At 41.0% G+C, this 25,022-nt stretch overlaps 1 protein-coding gene across 1 annotated transcript; it reads right to left on the bottom strand.

The window, feature by feature from the left end:
• Positions 1–8,036: 8,036 nt before the first annotated feature.
• Positions 8,037–24,428, bottom strand: LOC148521858 (protein kinase C delta type-like). The gene is made up of 7 exons (XM_088474466.1): positions 24,354–24,428; positions 24,119–24,210; positions 19,961–20,023; positions 19,095–19,233; positions 17,023–17,166; positions 15,718–15,846; positions 8,037–8,180 (listed from the first exon to the last, which is right to left on the bottom strand). The coding sequence occupies exons 2-7, from the start codon at positions 24,196–24,198 to the stop codon at positions 8,037–8,039; spliced, it is 699 nt and encodes a 232-aa protein (XP_088330592.1). The 5' UTR covers positions 24,199–24,210; positions 24,354–24,428.
• Positions 24,429–25,022: the final 594 nt, after the last annotated feature.

Below are 25,022 nucleotides of genomic sequence, written 5' to 3'. Positions count from 1 at the left end.
GACCGACTTGACTGGAACCATGGGTAACGTGAATAGCTCTTTTAACATAAGAATTGGATAGCAGTGAGAACTGCCTTTGATGATGAATGACTGGAACTTGAAACGTTGGAGTGGGATCAGAAGGAACTTGGAGGAACCGGACTGGGACCGGCAGGAAGGCTTACTTAGCTGGATGGGGTACCAGTAGATGGGCTTGCAGACGGATGGTAGCACGCATAATACTTGGAGTGGCTGGGAAGCCATGTAGAGACTGATGGTAGCACGGGAGCTACATGGAGTGGCTAGGGAGTCATAAGGTGACTGATGGTAGCTCGGAAGCTACTTGGAGTGGCTAGGGAGCTGTGAGGTGAGCGATAGTAGCACGGGAGCTACTTGGTGCGGCTAGGGAGCCAAACTTGATAGATGGTAGTGTGGAAGCTACTTGTCGCGGCTAGGGAGCCATAGGTGGTTGGTGGTAGCGGGGAAGCTACTGGTTGCGGCTTGGGAGCCATAGTTGATAGATGGTAGCATGGAAGCTACTGGTTGCGGCTTGGGAGCTGTAGATGATAGCGTGGAAGCTACTTGTTGCGGCTTCGGAGCCGTAGTTGATAGATGGTAGTGTGGAAGCTACTGGTTGTGGCTTGGGAGCCATAGATGATAGATGGTAGCGTGGAAGCTACTTGTTGCCGCTTGGGAGCTGTAGTTGATAGATGGTAGCGTGGAAGCTACTGGTGGTGGCTTGGGAGCCGTAGATGATAGATGGTAGCGTGGAAGCTACTGGTTGCGGCTTGGGAGCCGTAGATGATAGATGGTAGTGTGGAAGCTACCGGTTGCGACTTGGGAGCCGCAGATGATAGATGGCAGTGTGGAAGCCACTGGCCATGGCCTGGGAGCCGTAGATGATAGATGGTAGCGTGGAAGCTACTTGTTGTGGCTTGGGAGCCGTAGTTGATAGGTGGTAGCGTGGAAGCTACTAGTTGCAGCTTGGGAAGCCGAATGGAGATGGCGGTAGCAGGATTGCTGGACATAGCAGGTTTTCAGATAGAACTGGTCTAGGAACCAGCAGGAGCCTGGGATACACTTGTACTCAGAGGTACAGCTATAGCATAAGCTGTACACAATGGAACGTAACAAGATGTTCAGGCTCAGAATGCTATCAGGGGAGGATATATATTCCCTGGGTCTGGCAGCAATTGGAGAATACAGGCAGGTGGACTGGCAGTAGGATTCTGAGTGGTGGAAGGCACAACATTCAGAGGGAGTAATCATCTCTGCAGCCCTTGAGAATCAGGACCACACCTGCGATTCCAATTAAGACTAGCAATGCTCACAGACAGAGGAGAGTCCAGGTGGCTAATCACTGTGGGAAGGAGAGCAGTCTGCATACACAGAAATGTTACAACCAGCATGATTCAGAGCAGATCTCCCAGGTGAATTACAAACACAGATCCATGGAGCAGCTGGCAGAGGTAAGTCTCAAAGCAAAGGTAAAAACTAGTCAGGGTTGTGACAGGTTAATCCCCTCAATGCCTTGGCAGCCATTTTAATCACGTGTGGTCGGCCTCCGGCCACATAGCTTAAATGACAAGTAAATCTCTCTACCCCTCTGGCCCCTCCTAACTCATTTCTCCTTTATCCAATCTCCCCTTACCCCTCCCCTTAACAATAAAACTAGTAATTTAAGAACAGTAATAGTAATAGTATGAATGATAACAGTAATAATAATAATCATCATCATAATATTAATAATAATAATAGCAATAATAATAATACACTTCTTTTGTGTTTTTATTATTATAATTATTATTATTACTAGTACTAGTAGTAGTAGTTGAAATAACAAGCAAATCTCTCTTCCCCCTGGCCCCTCCTAACTAATTTCTCCCCTATTCAGTCTCCCCTTAACCCCTCTCCTTAACAATAAAAATAGTCATAATTTTAAGAAAAACAATTATAGTAATACTATGAATGATAATAATAATAATAATAATAATAATAGTATTAATGGCAGTAACAGTAAAATATATATGTACTGTCAATTTGTTTAATTTAATAAAACACAAAGTGTTACTTTTACAGTAACGTGTTTTATTTAAAACCCGGCCTCCACCACCCCTAAATAGCCGGCCAGTCACACTCCTTTGATGGTATTATTATTATTATTCACTTAAATAACAAATAAATCTCTCTACCCCTCTGATCCCTCCTAACTCATTTTTCCTCTATTCAATTTCCCCAATTTAAGAACAGTACTAGTAATAATATGAATGATAATAGTAATAATAATAAAATAATAATAGTGATAATAATAATAAAAAACACTGATATGTACTTTCATTTATTTTTTTAATACATAAAACACAAACAGTTAGTTTTACAGTACCATTTTTTATTTAAAACCCAGCCTCCACCACCACTAAATAGCCAACCAGTCACACTCCTTTGATATTATTATTATTATTATTAGCTTAAATAACAAGTAAATCTCTCTACCCCTCTGGCCCCTCCTAACTCATTTCTCCTTTATCCAATCTCCCCTTACCCCTCCCCTTAACAATAAAACTAATAATTTAAGAACAGTAATAGTAATAGTATCAATGATAACAGTAATAATAATAATCATAATATTAATAATAATAATAATAGCAATAATAATAATAATAATACACTTCTTTTATGTTTTTATTATTATTATTATTATTAGTAGTAGTAGTAGTAGTAGAAGTAGTAGTTGAAATAACAAGTAAATCTCTCTTCACCCCTTGCCCCTCCTAACTAATTTCTCCCCTTAAACCCTCCCCTTAATAATAAAAATAGTAATAATTTTAAGAAAAACAATTATAGTAATACTATGAATGATAATAGTAATAATAATAATAATAATAATAATAATATAAATAATAGTATTAATGGCAGTAACAACAGTAATATATATATATATGTACTGTTAATTTTTTAAATTAATAAAACACAAAGTGTTACTTTTACAGTGCCATGTTTTCTTTAAAACCAGGCCTCTACCACCCCTAAATAGCCGGCCAGTCACACTCGTTTGATGTTATTATTATTTTTATTAGCTTAAATAGCAATTAAATCTCTCTACCCCTCTGGCCCCTCCTAACTTGTCTCTCCGTTACTCAATTTCCCCTTAACCTCTCCCCATAACAATAAATCTAGTAATTTAAGAACAGTAATAGTAATAATTTGAATGATAACAATAATAATAAAAAAAAATAATAATAATAAACATTGATATGTACTTTACATTTTTTTTATAAATAAAACACAAACTGTTAGTTTTACAGTACCATGTTTTATTTAAAACCCGGCCTCCACCACCTTTAAATAGCTAGCCAGTTACACTCCTGTGATGTTTTTATTATTATTACAATTATTATTACTAATATAAGTTTAAATAACAAGGAAATCTCTCTTCCCTCCTGGACCCACCTAATTAATTTCTACCCTATTCAATCTCCCCTTAACCCCTCCTCTCAACATTAAAAATAGAAATAATTTTAAGGAAAACAATTATAGTAATACTATGAATGATAACAGTAACAATAATAATAATGGCGGTAACAACAGTAACATAGATATGTACTGTCCATTTTTTTTTAAGAAATAAAACACAAACTGTTAGTTTTACAGTATCATGTTTTATTTAAAACCTGGCCTCAACCACCCCTAAATAGCCGGCCAGTCACACTCCTGTGATGTTTTTATTATTATAATTATTATTATTATTAGTTGAAATAACAATAATCTTCTCCCATGGCACCTCCTAACTCATTTCTCCCCAATTCAATCTCCCCTTAACCCCTCCCTTTAACAATAAAAATAGTAATAATTTTAAGAACAATTATAGTAATACTATGAATGATAACAGTAATAATAATAGTAATAATACCAGTAACAACAGTAACATAGATATGTACTGTTGATTTTTTTCATAAATAAAACCAAACTGTTAGTTTTACAGTACCATGTTTTATTTAAAACCGGCCTCCACCACCCCTAAATAGCCGGCCAATCACACTCCTTGGATGTTTTTATTATTATTATTATTATTATTATTATTAGTTTAATTAACAAGTAAATCTCTCTACTGTCCTCGCTCCTCCTAACTAATTTCTTCCATACTCAATCTCCTTTTCACCCCTCCCCTTAACAGTAAAATAGGAATAATTTTAAGAAGAACAGCAATAGTAATATTATGAATAATAATAGTAAAAAACATAATGATAGTAAAAATAATAGCAATAATAATAATAATAATAATAACAACAACAACAACAGTAACACAGATATGTACTGACAATTTTTTTTTAAATAAATAAAACACAAACTGTTAATTTTACAGTAGCATATTTTATTTAAAACCCGCCTCCACATCCCCAAATAGCCGGCCAGTCACACTCCTTTGATGTTTTTATTATAATTATTATTATTGTTGTTATTATTAGTTTAATTAACAGTTAACTCTCTCTACTGTCCTCGCTGCTCCTAACTAATTTCTTCCCTACTCAATCTCCTTTCACCCCTCCCCTTAATAGTAAAATAGGAATAATTTTAAGAAGAACAGCAATAGTAATATGTATAATAATAGTAATAAAAATAATGATAATAAAAATAATAGCAATAATAATAACAACAGTAACACGGATATGTACTGACAATTCTTTTTTTAAATAAATAAAACACAAACTGTTAATTTTACAGTAGCATGTTTTATTTAAAACCCGGCCTCCACCATCCCCAAATAGCCGGCCAGTCACACTCCTTTGATGTTTTTATTATTATTATTATTATTATTGTTGTTATTATTATTAGTTTCATTAACAAGTAAATCTCTCTACTGTCCTCGCTCCTCCTAACTAATTTCTTCCCTACTCAATCTCCTTTCACCCCTCCCCTTAACAGTAAAATAGGAATAATTTTAAGAAGAACAGCAATAGTAATATTATGTATAATAATAGTAATAAAAATAATGATAATAATAATAATATGCAATAATAATAATAACAATAGTAACACGGATATATACTCACAATTCTTTTTTAAAATAAATAAAACACAAACTGTTAATTTTACAGTAGCATGTTTTATTTAAAACCCGGCCTCCACCATCCCCAAATAGCCGGCCAGTCACACTCCTTCGATATTTTTATTATAACTATTATTATTGTTGTTATTATTAGTTTAATTAACAAGTAAATCTCTCTACTGTCCTCGCTCCTCCTAACTAATTTCTTCCGTACTCAATCTCCTTTCACTCCTCCCCTTAATAGTAAAATAGGAATAATTTTAAGAAGAACAGCAATAGTAATATTATGAATAATAATAGTAATAAAAATAATGATAATAAAAATAATAGCAATAATAATAACAACAGTAACACAGATATGTACTGACAATTCTTTTTTTAAATAAATAAAACACAAACTGTTAATTTTACAGTAGCATGTTTTATTTAAAACCCGGCCTCCACCATCCCCAAATAGCCGGCCAGTCACACTCCTTTGATGTTTTTATTATTATTATTATTGTTGTTATTATTAGTTTAATTAAGAAGTAAATCTCTCTACTGTCCTCGCTCCTCCTAACTAATTTCTTCCCTACTCAATCTCCTTTCACCCCTCCCCTTAACAGTAAAATAGGAATAATTTTAAGAACAGCAATAGTAATATTATGTATAATAATAGTAATAAAAATAATGATAATAATAATAATAATATGCAATAATAATAACAACAGTAACACGGATATGTACTGACAATTCTTTTTTAAAATAAATAAAACACAAACTGTTAATTTTACAGTAGCATGTTTTATTTAAAACCCGGCCTCCACCATCCCCAAATAGCCGGCCAGTCACACTCCTTTGATATTTTTATTATAATTATTATTATTGTTGTTATTATTAGTTTAATTAACAAGTAAATCTCTCTACTGTCCTCACTCCTCCTAACTAATTTCTTCCCTACTCAATCTCCTTTCACCCCTCCCCTTAATAGTAAAATAGGAATAATTTTAAGAAGAACAGCAATAGTAATATTATGAATAATAATAGTAATAAAAATAATGATAATAAAAATAATTGCAATAATTATAACAACAGTAACACAGATATGTACTGACAATTCTTTTTTTAAATAAATAAAACACAAAGTGTTAATTTTATAGTAGCATGTTTTATTTAAAACCCGGCATCCACCATCCCCAAATAGCCGGCCAGTCACACTCCTTTGATGTTTTTATTATTATTATTATTATTATTGTTGTTACTATTAGTTTAATTAAGAAGTAAATCTCTCTACTGTCCTCGCTCCTCCTAACTAATTTCTTCCCTACTCAATCTCCTTTCACCCCTCCCCTTAACAGTAAAATAGGAATAATTTTAAGAAGAACAGCAATAGTAATATTATGTATAATAATAGTAATAAAAATAATGATAATAATAATATGCAATAATAATAACAACAACAGTAACACGGATATGTACTGACAATTCTTTTTTTAAATAAATAAAACACAAACTGTTAATTTTACAGTAGCATGTTTTATTTAAAACCTGGCCTCCACCATCCCCAAATAGCCGGCCAGTCACACTCCTTTGATGTTTTTATTGTAATTATTATTATTGTTGTTGTTATTATTATTAGTCTATATAACAAATAATTATTTCTACTCCCCTGGTCCCCCTAACTTATTTCTCCCATAATCTCTCCTTAACCCCCTCCTTAACAGTAAAACTAGTAATCATTTTAAGAATAATACTAGTAAAATAATAGCAATAATAAAAGTAAACAATATAAAAATATTAAAGATATAAACAACATTTTCATCTTGTCTTCTTCATGACTCTGAAGTGCTGTATAATGAGAAAAAAAAATTATAAATAGGGGATGGACAGGATATCAATGTTCACTTCCTCATTTAATCAGTATGTGAGAGAATATTTTCCCTGTCCTGCATGACCTTTTATCACATAGCCAGGAGGTGCTGATCCAAATTGGGAAGGTCTTCCCCTTCCCCAAGTGCATTGTTTGACAGCATCTTAAGCTGGGTATACACTTGAGCGACTGGCATTCGTTCCGACATCGGAACGAATGCCCTTAAATGGGGATTGCCTGTACACACTGGAATGAGTTAATGAACAACTGAACGATCACTGTTCCGTCTTTCATTAACTTACTACAGATCACTAGCGATATTGCTAGGTTTGATGTGCAGCACATCACACCTAGCAACCGTCGCAAGTGACCAAGGGAGCGTGCAATCATCCCTTACACACTGAGCGATGTAGGTGATTTGTCTTGACAATATGGCAAATCGGGCCAATATCGCTCCAGTGTGTACCCAGCTTTACACATTAGCGAACTGATTGGTGGATGGTGCTGGTAAGAGTAGTTGGAGGTCTCAATAATTTCATTAATGAATGCCTGGAACTACCCATGAATCAGAGATCTTATGAATAACCATGGCTTTGTATGAATCTAGTAATTAGGAAACATTCATAAAGGAGCTGACAGTAAAGAGTCAAAGACAGTTTAATGTTATCATGAGTATATAGATTGTAAGCTTGCAAGCAGGGCCCTCTTACCTCTATGTCTGTCTGTTATTACCCTGTTTTGTTCTATCAATGTTTCCAATTGTAAAGCGTAACGGAATATGCTGCGCTATATAAGAAACTGTTAATAAATAAATAAATAAAAATGAGTATCAATCCACTCATTTGTTGAGCAACAGACATGAGCCTTTAGATTTATGAGTCACCCTCTTAGTAGTTACCTTCTTCATCCAGTGAGAAGTCTCATTGTTTCTGCTGGGAAGTGACATCATCCGTAGAGCACATTCTCAGAGTACCTCAGAAGATAAGAAAATAAAATGTGTTATATATTATACTCTTAAATTATAAATATGCCATAGACAGAAACGTACAAAAAAAGATAAATATAAATAAAAAAACTAAAACCCTCTCTTCTTTCTATAACCATCTTCTTGGTGTTATGCTTGGGTGGCCATCTTGCTTCTTGCTGTTGGTAAATGGGTGTTCAGGGGAAGGTCCTCAAGTTGGAGCCCACATAGGAGAACCCTCTGAAAAGCTCCTGGTCCAGCGCTCTTGGTGGTTTTCTCCGAGCCTCTGCCGCTTCCATCATCTGGATGTTAAACCTTTGGGAGCTGTGTTCTATGGTGGGCTATAGGAAGAAGAAACAAATGATCATCCATGTACTAAAACTGGAATAAATCCATATATCTATGGATCCTCTGATACCACAGACTACTGTAACATGTGCTTCTGCTGTACTTTAATAGCAAAACGTTTCCAGCTGTTGCAGTTTAATGAGCCATGAGATGTGTTTAATGCGAATCAAGGCTTAAAATACTGACAAGCAGACTTAAATGGGAATGCCTATTCACCAAGTTTCCAGACACCTGTCCTGCTAGTATTATGTGCTACTGACCCACCCCTAAATATAAATAGCCACAGAGGTGCAGTCAGAGTAGGCAGGAGAGACAGAGCCTCCCCTGTCATACTCCTGAGATTTGATATAAAAATGATTAGAATAATACAAATATTAACAACTAATATAATACAAAGATATTTATAACTTAAAAACTTCTTTGTTTATTGTAATAATTTGTATAGTTAACACTCACCAGCTTTGTGGTGCTTCCTGAGACTGCAGGGAGATGAGAGATGAGGGAGCAACAGCTCAGCCTCGCTTCTGTGTACAGTAGTTTGACACTGCTTACAGAGCTAGGGGTGGGGTCACACCACTGGCAGTAAGCTGCACAGAAAGAGAGCTAATAGAGGCATGCCTCTGAGTGTGGGGGCATGACTTAAGCATTGATGGACACCTTGGATGTGTCATGTGACCAGGAAGTGCACTGCAGTGTTTAGAGATGGAGCTCAGTCAGCAGCAGCAAGAGAAGACACAGTGATGCAGGTAGGAGAATCAATGGACATTGAAACACAGTGTAGTGAGGGGAGAGTTACAGTGAGTAGAGACAGGCTCCTAGCACTCAGACCCATCTTCATGTGTGCCTCCCCAGTCATTGACCTCACCACACGTCACTGTAAATAGCAGATATAAATGATATCTTTATTTTATTAGGTACACTTTCTAGTACTCGCTGACCCTTTTTGCCCACAGAACAGCATGAATTTGTAGTGGCAGGGATTCACAAGTAACTAGAAACACTCCTTTAGAGAATCTGGTCTATGTGCACATGATAGAATCACACAGTTGCTGCAGTTTTGCTATGAATCTCACATTGTATCACATCTAGAAGATGCTGTATTGGATTGAGATCTGATGACTGTGGATGAGATTGAGGTAGACAGACCTCATTGTCATATGGATAGACTGTGGCCATAAAGGGATTTATAGCATCAGTAACAATACTCATTTAAACTTCGGCATTCAGATGATACTGAATTGATATTACGGTGCCTAATATTTGTCAATAAAAGTTTCCCCACACCACTACACCACCAGCAGCCTGAACCATTAACAAGTCAGTATGAATCCACGGATTGAAGTTATTTTATTTTTTTTCCAAACAAGATTTTTTTGGTTTTATAAAGTGAAGTATAATGATAGATAGAGGAATGATAAACACCAACAAGAGAAGTTATCTTGCACATTATTTTACAGAGAGATAAATGGCAAAATGGTATATTTTTGGTCCAGTGTGTAAAACAAAAAAGCAATCTCTCAGAATATAGAAATAGTACACAGATGCAGAGATACAGAAAAAAAAAATATATCCACTATTCCTAAAATGATAAACTGTGGAAACAGTTAGAGAAAGGAAAAAGAAGAAAACAACATGGGGAGGGAGTTTGGAGAACATAAGGGAAAAATACAAGGGGGAGGAAAAAGGGAAGGAGACCTTAGCTTATTTTAAACCAGAATTATAATGTGAAACACAGCAATCACAAATAGAGAAGTACAAAAGGCATGTGTTCAGGTAAATAGGAGTAAGGGGAGGATCCAATCTCAGCTGCCTAAACAGAAGATGAAATAGGCCTAAGAAGATACCATTCAGTATGTTTGAAGAGTTTAATCATATGGTCTTGAGACGCTACATCTAAGGTGTTAATAAAGGGTTCCCATTTCTGATCACATTTTTCCACTCCTTGATTAATATCAGGTATGGTCGATCGGCGATCATAATAGAGAATCTGTAACATTCTATGTTTAACTTCAGTAAGGGATGGAGAAGAGGTACTGGTCCAATGTAGAAGAATAACTTTCTTAGCAACAATTACGAAAGTAGTCAGAAGACGGACTTTAGTTGCTTTGTCCGGGCCTAAATTCCATAATTTAAAATTACCACAAATACATGCCAACGGGTTAGGCGTTAACTTATAAATGGAACCACTTTACACCAGAATTTTTTCACTTTTCTATATCCCCATATACAATAAAAGAATGTGGCATTGGTCATTTGGCATTTTGGGCAAATACCTGATTCTGAGTCTGTGTGCCGTCGTTGTGTTGGGAAAATGTAAGCCCTATGAATTGTATGGATATAAATTTCCTGCAGATAGGCTGATTGCAAATATTTAAGAGCGGAATCAAAATGAGTGAGAAGGTCAGGTAATATGGTTAAGGAAGGGATTGTTAGGAATCAGAGGATTAGTCAGGAAGTTCTTGTAAAACTGTGACCTGTAGAAGGTAACCACGGTGCGGCTTTTGAGCCGTGTAGCAACCTTGAGGGTTAGAACCTTGGCTTGTTGTGGCGAATGTGCCATGAATTTGATGCGGCCTTTGGCCATGTAGCAGCCTTGAGGGCTGGACTCTTGACTAGCTGCAGCTAGTGAGACGTAAGAAAGATGCCATGGGCCATTTAACAGCCTTGAGGGCTGGTATGTCTTGGCTGGTAGTGGCCTGTGGGCTGTGAGCAAGATGCAGCCTTTGGGCTGAGAAGCAGCCTGGAGGGCTGGTATGTCTTGGCTGGTAGCGGCCTGTGGGCTGTGAGCAAGCATTGGTGCGCTGGATTGCACACTGATGATGCAGAGGTGCGGCCTATGTCGCCAGGTTGACACAATCGTTGGTGCGCTGGATTGCACACTGATGATGCAGAGGTGCGGCCTATGTCGCCAGGTTGACACAAGCATTGGTGCGCTGGATTGCACACTGAGGATGCAGATGTGCGGCCTATGTCACCGGATGACACAAGCGTTGGTGCGCTGGATTGCACACTGAGGACGTAGTAGTGCGACTTGCGTCTCCAAGTTGACACAAGCCGCCAGACGCTGGTTTACACACTCGGGACTGGGAGTGCATGCTATGCCGCCTAGATGACACAAGCGGCAAACAACTGATGTTAAGCGAACCGTGCCACCTCGGTGGAACTACGGCAGGCAGGTAACAGGGCAGACTGGATATCAGGAACTCGACTGGTAACAACATGAGACTGACCACAACCGGAAACACGTGTAAACGCTATCACCGGCATCGGAGCAGCGTTCACACAGGAAGGAAATAGAGACAGGAACCAATCAAGGTCAATCCCAGCATGACGGACAGGAGGTGGGAGGAGTTTCAATGAACATTCATCCGGCATTCACCTCATCCTGAAGACGCCGTTCGGTGGCTTGTGACAGGAATATCTGTTTTCCATGTATTAAGTTGCGATGTCCAAGAAGTGACAGATTGATTATCTGTCAGATGTGCGTAAAGCAAATTCATTTTATAAGGGAATGTAGAGATCAAATTTAGAAGTGAAAGGAGTGGTATCGGATTGTTCTCTTCAAATGGTTTTGTGCATAGAGAAGATATATAGTACCTAGTTTGGAGGTACATATAAAAATGGTGTTTAGATAGCTGACATATTTGTTGTAGTTTATCAAAAGTCAATAATTATCCTCCTGGGTGAAATACTTTAGAGGTGATCGATAGTCCCATTTCTTTCCATTGGAGATAGTTACAATTGGATAAAGTGGGAGAGAAAGCTGGGTTTCCCTATAGATGCACATACGGGGAGTAAAGAGGATTACCATGTAATTTACGATTTACAGAAAGCCAGGAATGATATGTATCTTTGAAATGATGTTGTTTAATATAGCTAAAGGAATGTCAACAGATTTAATGTGTAAGAGCGCACTAGGAGAATAAGGAGTAAGTAAGGATTGAAGTTATTTTTGACAAATTCTGACTCTACCACCTGTATGATGAATCAGAAATCGAGATTCTTCAGAACAGACATTTTCCAATTTCTAACTGTCCCATTTTGCTGAGCCTGTGCCACTTATGGCCTCATGTTCCAGTTCTTAGCTGACAGCTGTGGAACCCGGTGTGGCCTTGCACTGCTGTAGCCCATCCACTTCAGGGTTCAGTGTGCTGTGCATTTAGCGATGGCCTTCTCCATCACCACCAGGGCTGGACTGGCCATCGGGCAATTCTGGCAAATGCCAGGAGGGCCGATGACCAGATGGGCCGGTCTGGTTGTTGCTGTCCGCAGGACCGATCGAGCAGCCCTGCCTCCCTCTCTTGCAGATACATACTGACTGTGTCCTCTGCCCCGCCTCCTTCCTGATGCTGTTCTCAGCTCCGCCTCTCTAGCCGACACTGTCCTTTGGGTGTCAGCGCAGCTGCCGGGTGCCTGTGACTCCTGCCGTTCAGTTTCTGTTGTGCGTGTGACATCATGATGCACGCACGTATGACTTCACATATACGCGCGGGCGTCATGATGTCAAACGCACAACAGAAACTGCATTGCGGGAGAGAGGAGCCGGGACGCGCATGGAGAGAGGAGCCGGGACGCACACAGAGCACAGAGCCGGGACGTGCATTGAGAGAGGTGCTGGGACGCACACAGAGAAGTTCAAGTAGATGTTGAGGTAAGTTTCTTGCTGTGGACCCAGCGGCTGCCTGCTCCTGCCAGTATTGTTATTTTCATTTTGTAACTCACACGACCAGCCTACTCTTATGATGGGTGAGGTGGGGGTGGGGGGGAGCAGTGTTATTTAAAATAGTGTCAGTAATTTCTATGATTTATTTGGGGGGGGGGACTTGTATATAATGCAGCCACACTGACTGAAGGATGTAATAATCTTTATTATAAGGGATACGGGACCTGCTAGGCTCCTACAATCAATGAGAGAGGCACTGATATATAATGCAGACATACTAATGGTTGTAATAATAAGTATTATAACAGAGCCTTCCCCTTTCCCTCTCACTGATTGTAGCAGCCTAGCAGGTCTTCCATCCCTTATACTACCTATAATTCAACCACCACGACAATGACTATATTAATTTTTATTGTTTTTAATGCAATGATTACAAAATATGTGCTACAGCTTGCATTTACGCGATACAGGCAGTTGAGGGGTATGCAGTCAGGAAGCCGGCGGTCAAAATGCAGACTGCCAGCTTCCCGAACAACATAATCCCACCAAGGGATTTAACATAGGCATCGAAATACCAATGCCTATGTTAATCCCGACGTCGGAACACCGACCCCTGCCATCCCGATCGTCTGCGATGGGTAAGTAGAACATTTAGCCCAGGGATGGGGGGGTTAGGTTTAGGAACAACCCGGGAGGATTTAGGGTTAGACACCCCCCCAGGGAAGGTTAGAGTTAGGCTAGGGGAAGGAGGGGTTAAGGTTAGGCACTAGGGAGTGAGGTTGGGGTTAGGCACCCCACAGGATTGTTAGGTTTAGGGTGCGGGGAGGGGGGTTATGTTTAGACACCTCTGGGAGGAGGTTAGGGTTAGGCACCCCTAAAGGAGGGTTAGGGGGGGACAGGGTTAGGGATAGTTAAAATACTCACCCTGTCAGGATCTTCTGTCTTCCGGCGTTGGCATTACATCCATCAGGTTTAGGTCCAGCGGGATGTCATACCGATTCCAGTTGAGGACCCGGTTTTAAAACAGAGCGGGTCCTGCAATCACTGCCAACAGCGTCTCCCCAACCAATCACTGCCAGCAGTGATTGGTTTGGGAGACACTGCCGGCAGGGATTGTTTTGGGAGACACTGCCGGCAGCGATTAGTTTTGAGAGACACTGCCGGCAGCAATTGGTTTGGGAGACACTGCCGGCAGCGATTGGTTTGGGAGACACTGCCAGTGATTGGTTGCTGCGGACATAGCACACACACATACACCACGTCCTGTAGACCCACTATTTCAGCCATTCGCTGCCAGCAGCATCTCTTAACCAATCGCTGTTGGCAGGATCTCATCCGTCACTGCCACCTCGGAACATCTCCTTCCTTCTCTGTCCGCCCTCGTACTTCATTGCCAGCGAATCCTCCTTGGCTGCAGCAGCAGTGATGAAAAGGGGACGCGTCTTGTAGACATGCCCCCTTTTCAATGGCCACACCCTCTCTAGCACCAGCACCCTGCCTGCCGCCAGAGCTAGAGTGAACCTTTGTTAAGGTGCATATGAAAAGGCATGTTCAGAGTCACGAGAATAGGGTGTGTGTCATGTTGACATGCCCCATTTTCAAGTGACCACGTCCATTTTTTGACGCACACATAAGGGGGGGGGGGCCTACATTTTTAAATTTGCCCTGGGCTCTAAATACCCTTGTTACACCACTGCTTGTATGTTTTTCTAATATTAATTATATATGTATGAGCATAGACTAAGAAGTGGGAGGGGTCATGAATAGTAAGGGGAGGAGTCTTTGCCTTGAGCCATATGCTGACGCAAGGTGGGCCTGTGTGCTCTTGAAATGCCAGGGCCTCTTTTTAGTCCCAGTCCGGCCCTGATCACCACTGTTATTATTTCAGTTACTGGTGCCTTTCTGTCAGCTTGTACCAGTCTGGACATTCTTCTCTAACCTCTCTCTTACTAATAAGGTATTTTTACCCACATAACAGCCACTTACTGCATGTTTTTGCTTTGAGCACCATTTTCTATAAACCCTAGAGACTGTTGTGTGTGAAAATCTCAGGAGATCACATGTTTCTGAAATATTCAAATCATCCACGGCCTAAATCACTTTGATCACATTTCCTTCCCAGTCTGGTGATTGGTCTGAACAAGAATTGAGCCTCTTGCCCATGTCTGTATGCTGTTAGCTATTGAGTTGCTGTCACATGATTGGCTGATTATTTTGTAATAAGTAAGCGTCCATGTTTCCAGTTGCACACATGCAATAGGCCCCTGCACATGTTAAGGAGAACAGACCTGGTGCACTGGAGCAATAAGTAACCCATATAAAATAATTATACAATAAAGTAAATTTGTGCAGATAAGTAAATTTTTATGCGCAAGTTTAATAAGTAGTCCTGTAAATTGCACAGACAATAATGTATACAGTATTATTATAGTGGCACTTTTCCATATAAAGTGCACCTGGCTGGGGGCAAATGTATCTCATTGAAAGTAAAAGTGACACCTGATTTTAACCACTTCTAGAGATGTGTAAATTAAAATTATTTACTGTAGTGAATGTGGGGACATAGCGGCCACCAGTCACACTGACAATGCCCCTAATTGTGCAATTTCCCTTCCATAAAGCGCTTTTAAACATCTCAACATTTGCAAAATCTCTTATTACATATGGGTGCAATGTGCAGTGCAGTTCTTTCACTAGCTAAATAAAGGAAGTAATACCACAGTGATTGCCATGTGGATAGGCTAAGCCATGTCCTCTCATCACAACATTACGTTTGTTTTTGAGACCTTTATCTTTCCATATTTGTAAATGACCCTTATTGTCTTTTAATGCATTTATTGGGCAAAACTGCTTTATCCTATACTTACTGGGTCAGGGACATGTGGTGGTGGAATGCTAAGGGCTTCCAGCGAGACCCAATCAATATGCTGGAACAAACGATGCTGGCGGATGTTTCCGTTGACACCCAAACGCCTGGAAGGATTTTTACACAGGAGCTGGAATAAAAAAGAATAAAATATAGGTTTCTCTCATATAGCACTGAGGTGTGTATGTGGGTATAAGAGGGTGTATAAGGTTTGTGGTGCCAACGTAACTATAAACCTGCATGGGTTATAATGTGCCCCAAAGGCCAGAGGGTAATGGTAAATAGCTATAATATCCTGATAAGAAAGTGTTTCTGTGGAACCGCTGGTAATCTTCCATGTAAGACCTAGCAAACATATGGCAGTGATAACCCTATTTTCTGGCTTTTTTGCTTTATCCTATTTAATTAGAGTGATTTTCATGAATTGATAAATATAGATACTGCTACATTATAATTTACTGCAATATCCAGTGACCCATAATACTGCCACTGCACCAGCAACTTTAATTAGATCCCTAAGCATGGGCGTAACTACCATAGGTGCAAGGGGTGCAGCTGCTATGGGACTTAGGACCTCATTCAGAGCCGGTCGCACAGAGCGTGTGGTCAGTCTGAATAAGGGGAGGACCTCTTGAATTTTCAAGACGTCCTCCTTTGAGGTGGTAAGGCTGTGGGTTAACACCCACAGCCTTACGACCGCCTAAGGTGATGGTCGCGATGGTCAAGACCATCGCGACCATCGGGGCTTACGACGAGACCCTAGGGTAGGGTCTCCCTTGTCGTAAGCCCCGGAGAGCTTTCGGCTCTGTCTGAGCAGGAAGCTCTCCACTGACATCACTAGTGATGTCAGTGGGGCCGCCCCCAAATGGTAGGCATTCCCATGGGAACGCCCCTGTTTGGGCTGCCACCCCCCCCGGCCCGCCTTCCAAACGGGGCGAGCTGTCAATCAACATCAACAGCTCGCCCCCTTTGGATCGAGACCCGCTACGACCGGCGCTGTCTCACGCATGCGCACGATGGCACCGGCACCGTCATGCGCATGCTCTGTGGGGGGCCATTGACCCGGCCCGAGCGCATCGGTGCTAACGACCGGGTCTGAATGACCCCCTTAGAGTTGTGGGGGGCCTATCTTCTCTGTCAAAGTTACATGTGCTATATGCATTTTTCACCATTGGGTGGCAGATAGGGGCCTTTACAAACTAGTGCTATGGGGCCTTCACTTACCTAGTTACACCTAAGCCTAATAAGATTTAAGTATTGCAGAGCAGAATTCTATAATATGGATTCACAAGTCTTATTTATTTACCTGCTTAATGATGTCCTTAGCCACAGCTCCTGCCTTGGGGAACCCTCTGGGATGGTAACGAGAAGTTCCGGTAATCATTTGGTTGATGATGACACCAAATGAGTACCAATCCACTCCAGCATTGTAGTCCTTCTCCGCCAGCATCTACCATAGGAGATAATATAGCACATTGTTGCTCTATCATTAGATTATTTACTATATCCCATGTGTTTGTGTCTCACTGGCATTAGTATCTTATTATCTTCCCACCTGTTTCCTGAGGTAACACTTTGGGCAGAATTTAGTTACGGATGTGACTTCCTCAGGTGGATCTCAGGGCTAATTGAATTCAGCCCTTTGAATCTCTTTGGGATTGATGCAGAGTGAGCACTATGCCAGTATGCACATCTCGCATGCTGAGAACAGTGGGCGGACCGGTGATCGGGCCTCCGGTGATGGCTCCTCTCCGGTCAGCTGGTCTCCCACAGTGCACTGCTGCCCGGTCATCAGGTGATCGGGCCCCAGTGCAGTATGGGATCCGCGATCACGGGGGGCTGGGCTTAGCGTCAGTGGGGGTAGCAGCGACGGTGGGTCGGCGCATGCGCGGGCTCTTAGTCGTGGTAATTTTTCCGAAAATACCGCGACTAGAGTGCGGATGGGATCCGCAGGGACAGAGCTTTATCGCAAGCTCTGTCCCTGCAAGGGATTTATAGTAAATCCCTGTGATATTGCCTGAAATCGCAATGCGAATTCACTCGGTAATATCACACTACAATCCGCATTCAATATGCGGATTGTAGTAAATAGAGCCCATAGGGCCTGATTCTGAATCGCATGCAATGCCAACATTCATTGAGTTTAGCAATTTTTTGCTATTGTTTGTGCCCAAAAATTCCTAAAACTCCTATGGTCCATGCGTTATACAGTGTGTACACACAAAGGTGCTGTTGTAATTGAGTTGCATGGCATCATAAATGTATTGGAAAAGTGATTGGCATTCCTGGTGACTGGGAGGTGGCCAAACAGAGGCATGGATATGGTCCGTCTTATGGGCATGTTATGGGAGTGTGGCTGATGTGTTTGTGTACATGGATGCTCAGTCAGTCAGTGTGGAGGCCATACTCTGATAATCTGTACATGCCATATGGCAGGTGTAAGTTTCCATAGTGTAACTGATGGAGGTGACTACAGATGCAGCAAGTAGTATTACAGCGCCTATATATGCTCATACACAAGGATGTACTCCAGGGAAAGTCTTTGTAGCGGTATTTGCATAAAGTCATAGACAGGCAACTGCCAAAAGATGCGGCTGCTTCCCCCTCTGTATCAGGCCCATAATATGTTATTTGTATGTTTTATACCCATTTCTTTTCTTTCTATTACAAATGTAATAAGTGTATGTGAGATAAGCCAGGCATAAGCCGGAGCACATGCTGCTGGTACAGGGCTGTACGGCTCAGCATATGTGCAGTAATAGGCCCATTGACTATGTGCTATTTAAGTTAAAATTGTGCCCATTTTGTGACCAATTCTGCATTTATGTTATATACGAATGTAGATAATGTGATTGTCAGAATAGCTGGTTATTCAGCACATAATAAGAGTTTTCAAAAACATCCATCACATAATGCTGAGTGAATAACAACCCCTGCTGACAATACTGTATATTACTGTATATTACAGTGACCATTATACTTTGTGTATTTATATAAAATTATTTTTCTTTCACTACTATTACATTGAGTATTTACTGTTAGGGGAAGAAGGTGCTCAGCTACAGTAGTATGCAGTCTTCCTGACTTGTGTAGTAAATGACATATTGCATTGTCAGTCACCATAAATTCTGTATATACCACAGTAGGCTGACATTGTGCAACTGATGTAAGTTACTAACATTACTTATTTGTCGTTATTAGACCTGTATATTGAACTCTACATGAAGTTTAGTAGAAATACAGTATGTGCTCATTTTGTATCTATGAAATGTTGATTTAAATTTACAAGCTCCTTGAAGACTTTCTTAGAACTATAAAACACATGCAATAAGAACATTATGTGCTCAGAAAACAGTAATAATATATATTACACCTCACCTCTGGAGCAATATATCCAGGAGTTCCAGCATATTCTGTGGCAGTCTGGTCACCAAAGATGTTATCAATTGCTAGACCGAAGTCAGCAATTTTAAGATGACCAGACTCTGCCATCAGGATGTTCTCTGGTTTTAGGTCTCTAAATAGAAAGATTTGTAATAAATGTGAACTGTTTTGTCTAGGGAGAAACATGTATATGAATTACCAGTAGTATTACAGGCATCACATTATGCAGACAGCTGACCTGCTGGGACAGCGCCACCTAGTGATAACAATGATTTCAATTAGGGCCTGATTCAGAGATGAACGCAATGGCGATTACGGACGCAGATCGAGCGATTGTTTATCAGTGCGCATGCATATAAGTCACACTGCACGTGCGCAGCGATTACGGATGCACAGAAGATCTACTTCCACAATAAGTGACAGGTAGTAAGCATTTGGGGGTGGTAACGGGGGGGTAATCAGAAAAACGCAGGCATGTCTGATCGTTTGAACGCCGCTATATGGGCATGCATAAATTAGCCCTTGTGATCTCCTATGCAGTATTAGAACCCTCTGTGAGGAGAGCTGCTGAGTCTGCAGCTGGTCAGACCTGCCGCAAGGGTGAGAAGGCCTCTCGATGTGCGTTGATGTTACTGACATTTACGCAGGTAAGCGATGTCATACACATGTAAGAAGGCAGCAGTGGGCGTCCTTATGCTCGGGTGATCTTTGGAACCATTAGCATATTTTCGCAGCTGCGTTGTATACAAAATCGCAGCTGCGATCGCATTAGCGTCCCTCTCTGAATCAGGCCCATAGTTAGAAGGTGCACATCACTGTGACCTGATTGTGTAGGAAAATGGTATTATTAGTATAATTACCGATGGATGATACCCTTAGCGTGCAGGTATTGTATACCACATGTGATCTCGGCTGCGTAGAAACTTAAAGAGAAGAAAGGAAATGTAACATATCAATATTAGAGATAGGTAAAAAACCTGTTATCAGGAATCTGCTAATAGAGGATCCTGCTCATTCTACCATCTAACTCTTCAGCTGGGTGCACGCTATACAATGTGTGTACCCAGCAATGGAACAGCGTGATGTAATGATACATCGCACACACCATACACACTGCACGATCCGGTGTATGAAGGTGCGATATATCGCTACATTGTACATGTAGCAGCATGGCGTCATTTATTGCATCATCCCATCTGCTGTGCAGAACAGCCAATAGGACAATGTGATGAAAGACAATCGCGTACAACAGAGCTGACATAGATACTGTGCGATCTCTACGACGTATCAGACCAATCCACGACAGAATGTATATCAAACAATGAATTATATAGTGTGTACCCAGCTTAGTCTGTAACTTTCTGCTTACCCCCATTTCCCTCATCATATCATAACACTGCCCGTCACATGACACCCTGTTATTATCACTGACACAATTTCACAGCTGTGCCTCTAGCATGATCAGCACATTGACATGTGAGACTTTCCATGATCTGATGGGGCTCACATGAGTCTATCCCCACTCAGTATCACACTGAGGACATTCCACAATAAGCAGTGGTGTAACTTCATCCCAGGTGCCCGGAGGCAAGATAAATGTTGGTGCCCCCCCACCCCCCAAATTAAAGTTTATCACCCCCCCAGCACTTATGCCAGCCCCAGCTGCCACCACTCCCCTATGCAGTTCCTCTTATACAGTGCCCCATATACAGTGCCCCCAGTAGTGGTCCCCCTATGCAGTGCCCTTTATATAGAGCCACTAGTAGTAGCACTTCCTATGCAGTGCCCCCAGTAGTGCCCCTTATACAGTGCCACCAGTAGTGGTCCCCCTATGCAGTCCCTCCAGTAGTGCCCCTTATACAGTGCCCCCAGTAGTTGTCCCCCTATGCAGTGCCCCCAGTAGTGCCCTTTATACAGTGCCCTTAGTAGTGGTCCCCCTATGAAGTGCCTCCAGCAGTGCCCCCAGTAGTGGTCCCCCTATGCAGTACCCCCAGTATTGCCCTTTATACAATACCCTCAGTAGTGGCCCTTCCTATGCAGTGACCCATTATGTAATGCCCCCAATAGTTAATCCCCCCTATGCAGTGCCCCCAGTAGTGGGTCCCCCCTATGTAGTGCCACCAGTAGTTGGTCCCCCCTATACAGTGCCCCCAGTAGTGTGTCCCCCCTATGCAGTGCCCTGTTATGTAGTACCCCCAGTAGAGGGTCCCCCCTATGCAGTGCCCCTTTCAAATACAACACACACAGATTACTTAACTGAATCCCCGTTCCTGCGCCCACCACGTCCGCTCCTCTGTCTGTCCTCCCGCTCGGCACTATGGGAGAAACATCATGACATCTCTCCCATCACCACTGCAGGATCCGGAAAGCAGAGCTCATGAGTGAGCTCCGCCTGGCTCCCTCCGTGGGTTAAAGTAGTTAATGACAGTCTATCTGACTCTCATTGGCTGCTAAGAATAACACATCGCCAGCGGCACCACCGGCGATGTGTTTGTTACTGATCGGCGGGCAGGGGGGCTTTCTGTTTAAATGAAGGGAAATGAAAGAAAACTCTTTTTGTTGGGGGCACAAACTTAAAAAAAAATATATATAAAAAACAGTCTTTAATGTTATCAATAGAAAAAATACGACAATACATGGACGTTACACACATATAACATAAATCACATGTTTCTGGATGTAAAATAATCTTCAAAACCTTGATATGTCAAAAATGGATTCCATCCAGTAATATCTCAGTGTCTAAACTCTGTAAAGACACCGTAATGAAGGGCGAACATATATAGAGTATTTATTCAGGCATAGAGGGGTATTCAATATGAAAGGTTAACTTCCCTGGCGAAGTTAACATTTCATATAGGAGTTTTTTTCTGTGTTAAGGTATGGTGCGCGCTCCCGCTTATCCCCGTATTCAATATAAAATTAACGAAAACGGGAAACTCCGAAGTTGGATTTGCGTAAAGTTACGAATTTTTCCTTAAAATAATTGTAAGTCCCCCCTAAAGTTGTAAAAACATGGGGAAACACTATGGGTACCCCCGTTTTAGCCTTTAATTGAAAGTCGGGGATTTAAATAGCCGCAGCAGGTGTTTTTTCCCGACATTGAAGAAGTGATGCAGAAGAGCACTTAGGTTATTTTTTTCTTTTTTTTAAGTGGTCCCATCAAATTTGTGGTACATGAAAATGGGTACTAGCATATTTTGGTGTCCCTAAAGTAAGTTTTTAAAAATTCTGCATTTGTGCACCTGCCGCTATAATTCTATTCTAGAAAACACCTGCCGCATACTTGCAGAATAGCCTTGAACCTATTTCCCTATTGTTTAACAATTTTTTACCATTTTTTTTTTTGCACCCCAAATTTTTAATTAATTTTTTGCGGTGTCCCTATTTTTTTTTTAAACTTTTTTTGACACAGTTCTTTTTTAAATGTCAATCTCAGGGGTGCAGCCAAATTTTTTTAATCCTGCACCCCTAAACCCCAATTCTGCACTTTTTTTCGACACCTATTTAATGGTGAAAAGTTATCACCGTTTTTAATCAAAGACTTTTCAAAACTGCGATAAGTCTTTGAAATTGAATACGGTGTAAAACTAAAACCAGTGATATTAACGCAAAAAAGTTAAAAAGTGCGATATTAACGCAAAAAACTATGTTATCGCACCCATATTGAATACCCCTCATAATCTTCTAAACTGCAAATGACCTATAATATATGGTGGTATAAGTGTCAAAAAATTACAAAAGAAATAGTATGGTTAAAAGAACTGCTCAGATCGCGGAATGAGATACTGCTGTTAATTCATCTGCTAAATAGCATCAAATGATCTTCATGAGTGTTCCCCTCCTTGGTTGCAGTTATAACAGTGAGACAAAATATAGATGAGTAGCAGGTATTGTGAAAAGGGAGAATAAATAAAGTCATGCATCTGCTTTCAAATCTCATTGCTTCTAATCATCGTGCAGAGGAGAATTTGATGAGAGTAGATATAAATGACAGTAGTTAATTCTCTTGTAATAGTGCATCTGCTTTTGGTCAGACTGTCCTGGCTCCTGCAGGTCAGTACCGATGAGAGTACAAAGAAAGAAAATTCACAACACCACAGGTCTGATGCAGTTACGAATGATCATACAAAAAATTAAGTGGTAATCCAAAATATTATTTCAAGAGAGGGGCTATTACATATGAAATATCCGGTGCCTCAAGTGAAGGGACTTTACAATATGTCTATATGTATATAAGTCACATTTCTCATACAATAAAACAATTGTCCTTCTGCACTCCAATGGATACCCAATATCAGGTGTTTAAAGTGAAAGGACTTTGCAGCATGTGTAAATCTATGCAGGTATGTATGCAAACAAATCACAATTTACATACAATAATATTGTTGTCCTTTTACACTCAAAATAAAACCCCTTAAAAGGTTGATGTATTTCAGTCAATGATCTGTCTCCTAGAACTATTGATATGTCTCATTTGGTCTTACTGTCAGTGGCGGAACTCCCGGAGACAATGGAGTAATTTGCCGCAAGGTGCCGGCCCTGAGGGGGGAACCTGGCTCTATTGTCACCCAGCCATTTCGGGCACTGCTGAGGCCGGAGGACCTACATGAAAGAGGAGCGCCGCTGATCAGCGCTCCTCTATATAGGTAGGAGGAAAGCCAGGAGAGGGCAGTGCCATGTAAACCAAGAGAATAAAGGATTTGCAGGAGGAGAGGGTGGTCTACAGTGTCAAATGCAGCAGAGAGGTCAAGGAGAATGAGCAGAGAAGGGCCAGGGAAGAGATAGGGGTACTCCTGGGGCAGCCAGGAGATGCTGGGGATAAAAAAAGAGGAAGCTATAAGTGAAAATGATAATAAACAGGAAAATTGACAGGCCCAGACAGCGCCCCCTGCCCTACGGTACCCTGTGCAATGGCACAGGTCGCACTACCCTAGTTACGTCCCTGACTATCCCTATCTTTGTACACACTGTTACTATTCATTTTAGAACATGTCTAGTCTATTTGAGGTCCTTACGTTGCGCTGGTGATGTCCAAGCAGCCTTTCCTCTGCAGGAACTGGTGGAAGTCCCCGCCACTTGCATATTCCAGACCCATGAAAAGGTGGTTCTATTTGATTGGACACACAATAGTCATATATTACATACTCTTAGGAGAACATGGCAACAACTTCAAGAAGAGATGAAACCTGTATTTATATTAGATGTGTAAAAATAAATGAAGATCCTTGTCTAATAAGAAATACACTGTACCGTGGTCTGGAAGGCAAGATGTCCATGGATGAGGAAGGCACTACCAGACGCAACCTCTAGCACCCTGCGCTCCACCAACACCTGCTCCCTGTCCTCCAGCGGCAGATCTCTCTTTCGGACGATCTTCACTGCCAGTTGCTGACCAGTCAGAGAGTCCTCCGCCAGCAGGACCTACAGGAGATAGAGACATACACAATGATATTTATACTTAAATTATAATACCTCTACATGCACCCAGGTAGCTCAATATCTTTATAGGTAAGTGAATGTTATATTGTCTTACCAGTTTCATTAAAGGAATGAGACTCCAAAATTTTCCCAGGCTCACAGGATTGTAGGTTAACCTCCTGATATGGAGGCTTACTCAGGGTCAATACTGTTATTAAGTCCTTCCCCCACTGCATTGTGGTGATGCCTAATGATGCACATGATGTCACCATGCCCAACATAAAAGAATTCCACTTGTACCTACCCTCCAGGGGTTTACCAGAGGAAACTTAACTCACATGTTCATGATGCTCCACTACTACAAGTTCTGAGTCACACAGTTGCTGCCTGAGTTGAGTAGCCACAGTCACATGACTTACCTTCCCAAAGCTGCCCTGGCCCAGCTGATGGTAGAAGGCCAGCCTCTGGATGTAGATAGAGGCTGTATCTCCAGGAGCAGCT

This window comes from Taudactylus pleione, unplaced genomic scaffold (genome assembly GCF_031769625.1).
Source record: "Taudactylus pleione unplaced genomic scaffold, aTauple2 ptg000154l, whole genome shotgun sequence".
NCBI classification, from domain to species: Eukaryota; Metazoa; Chordata; class Amphibia; order Anura; family Myobatrachidae; genus Taudactylus; species Taudactylus pleione.
Note: the sequence above shows the minus strand (reverse complement) of the source record. Positions and strands in the feature narration are given on the sequence as shown.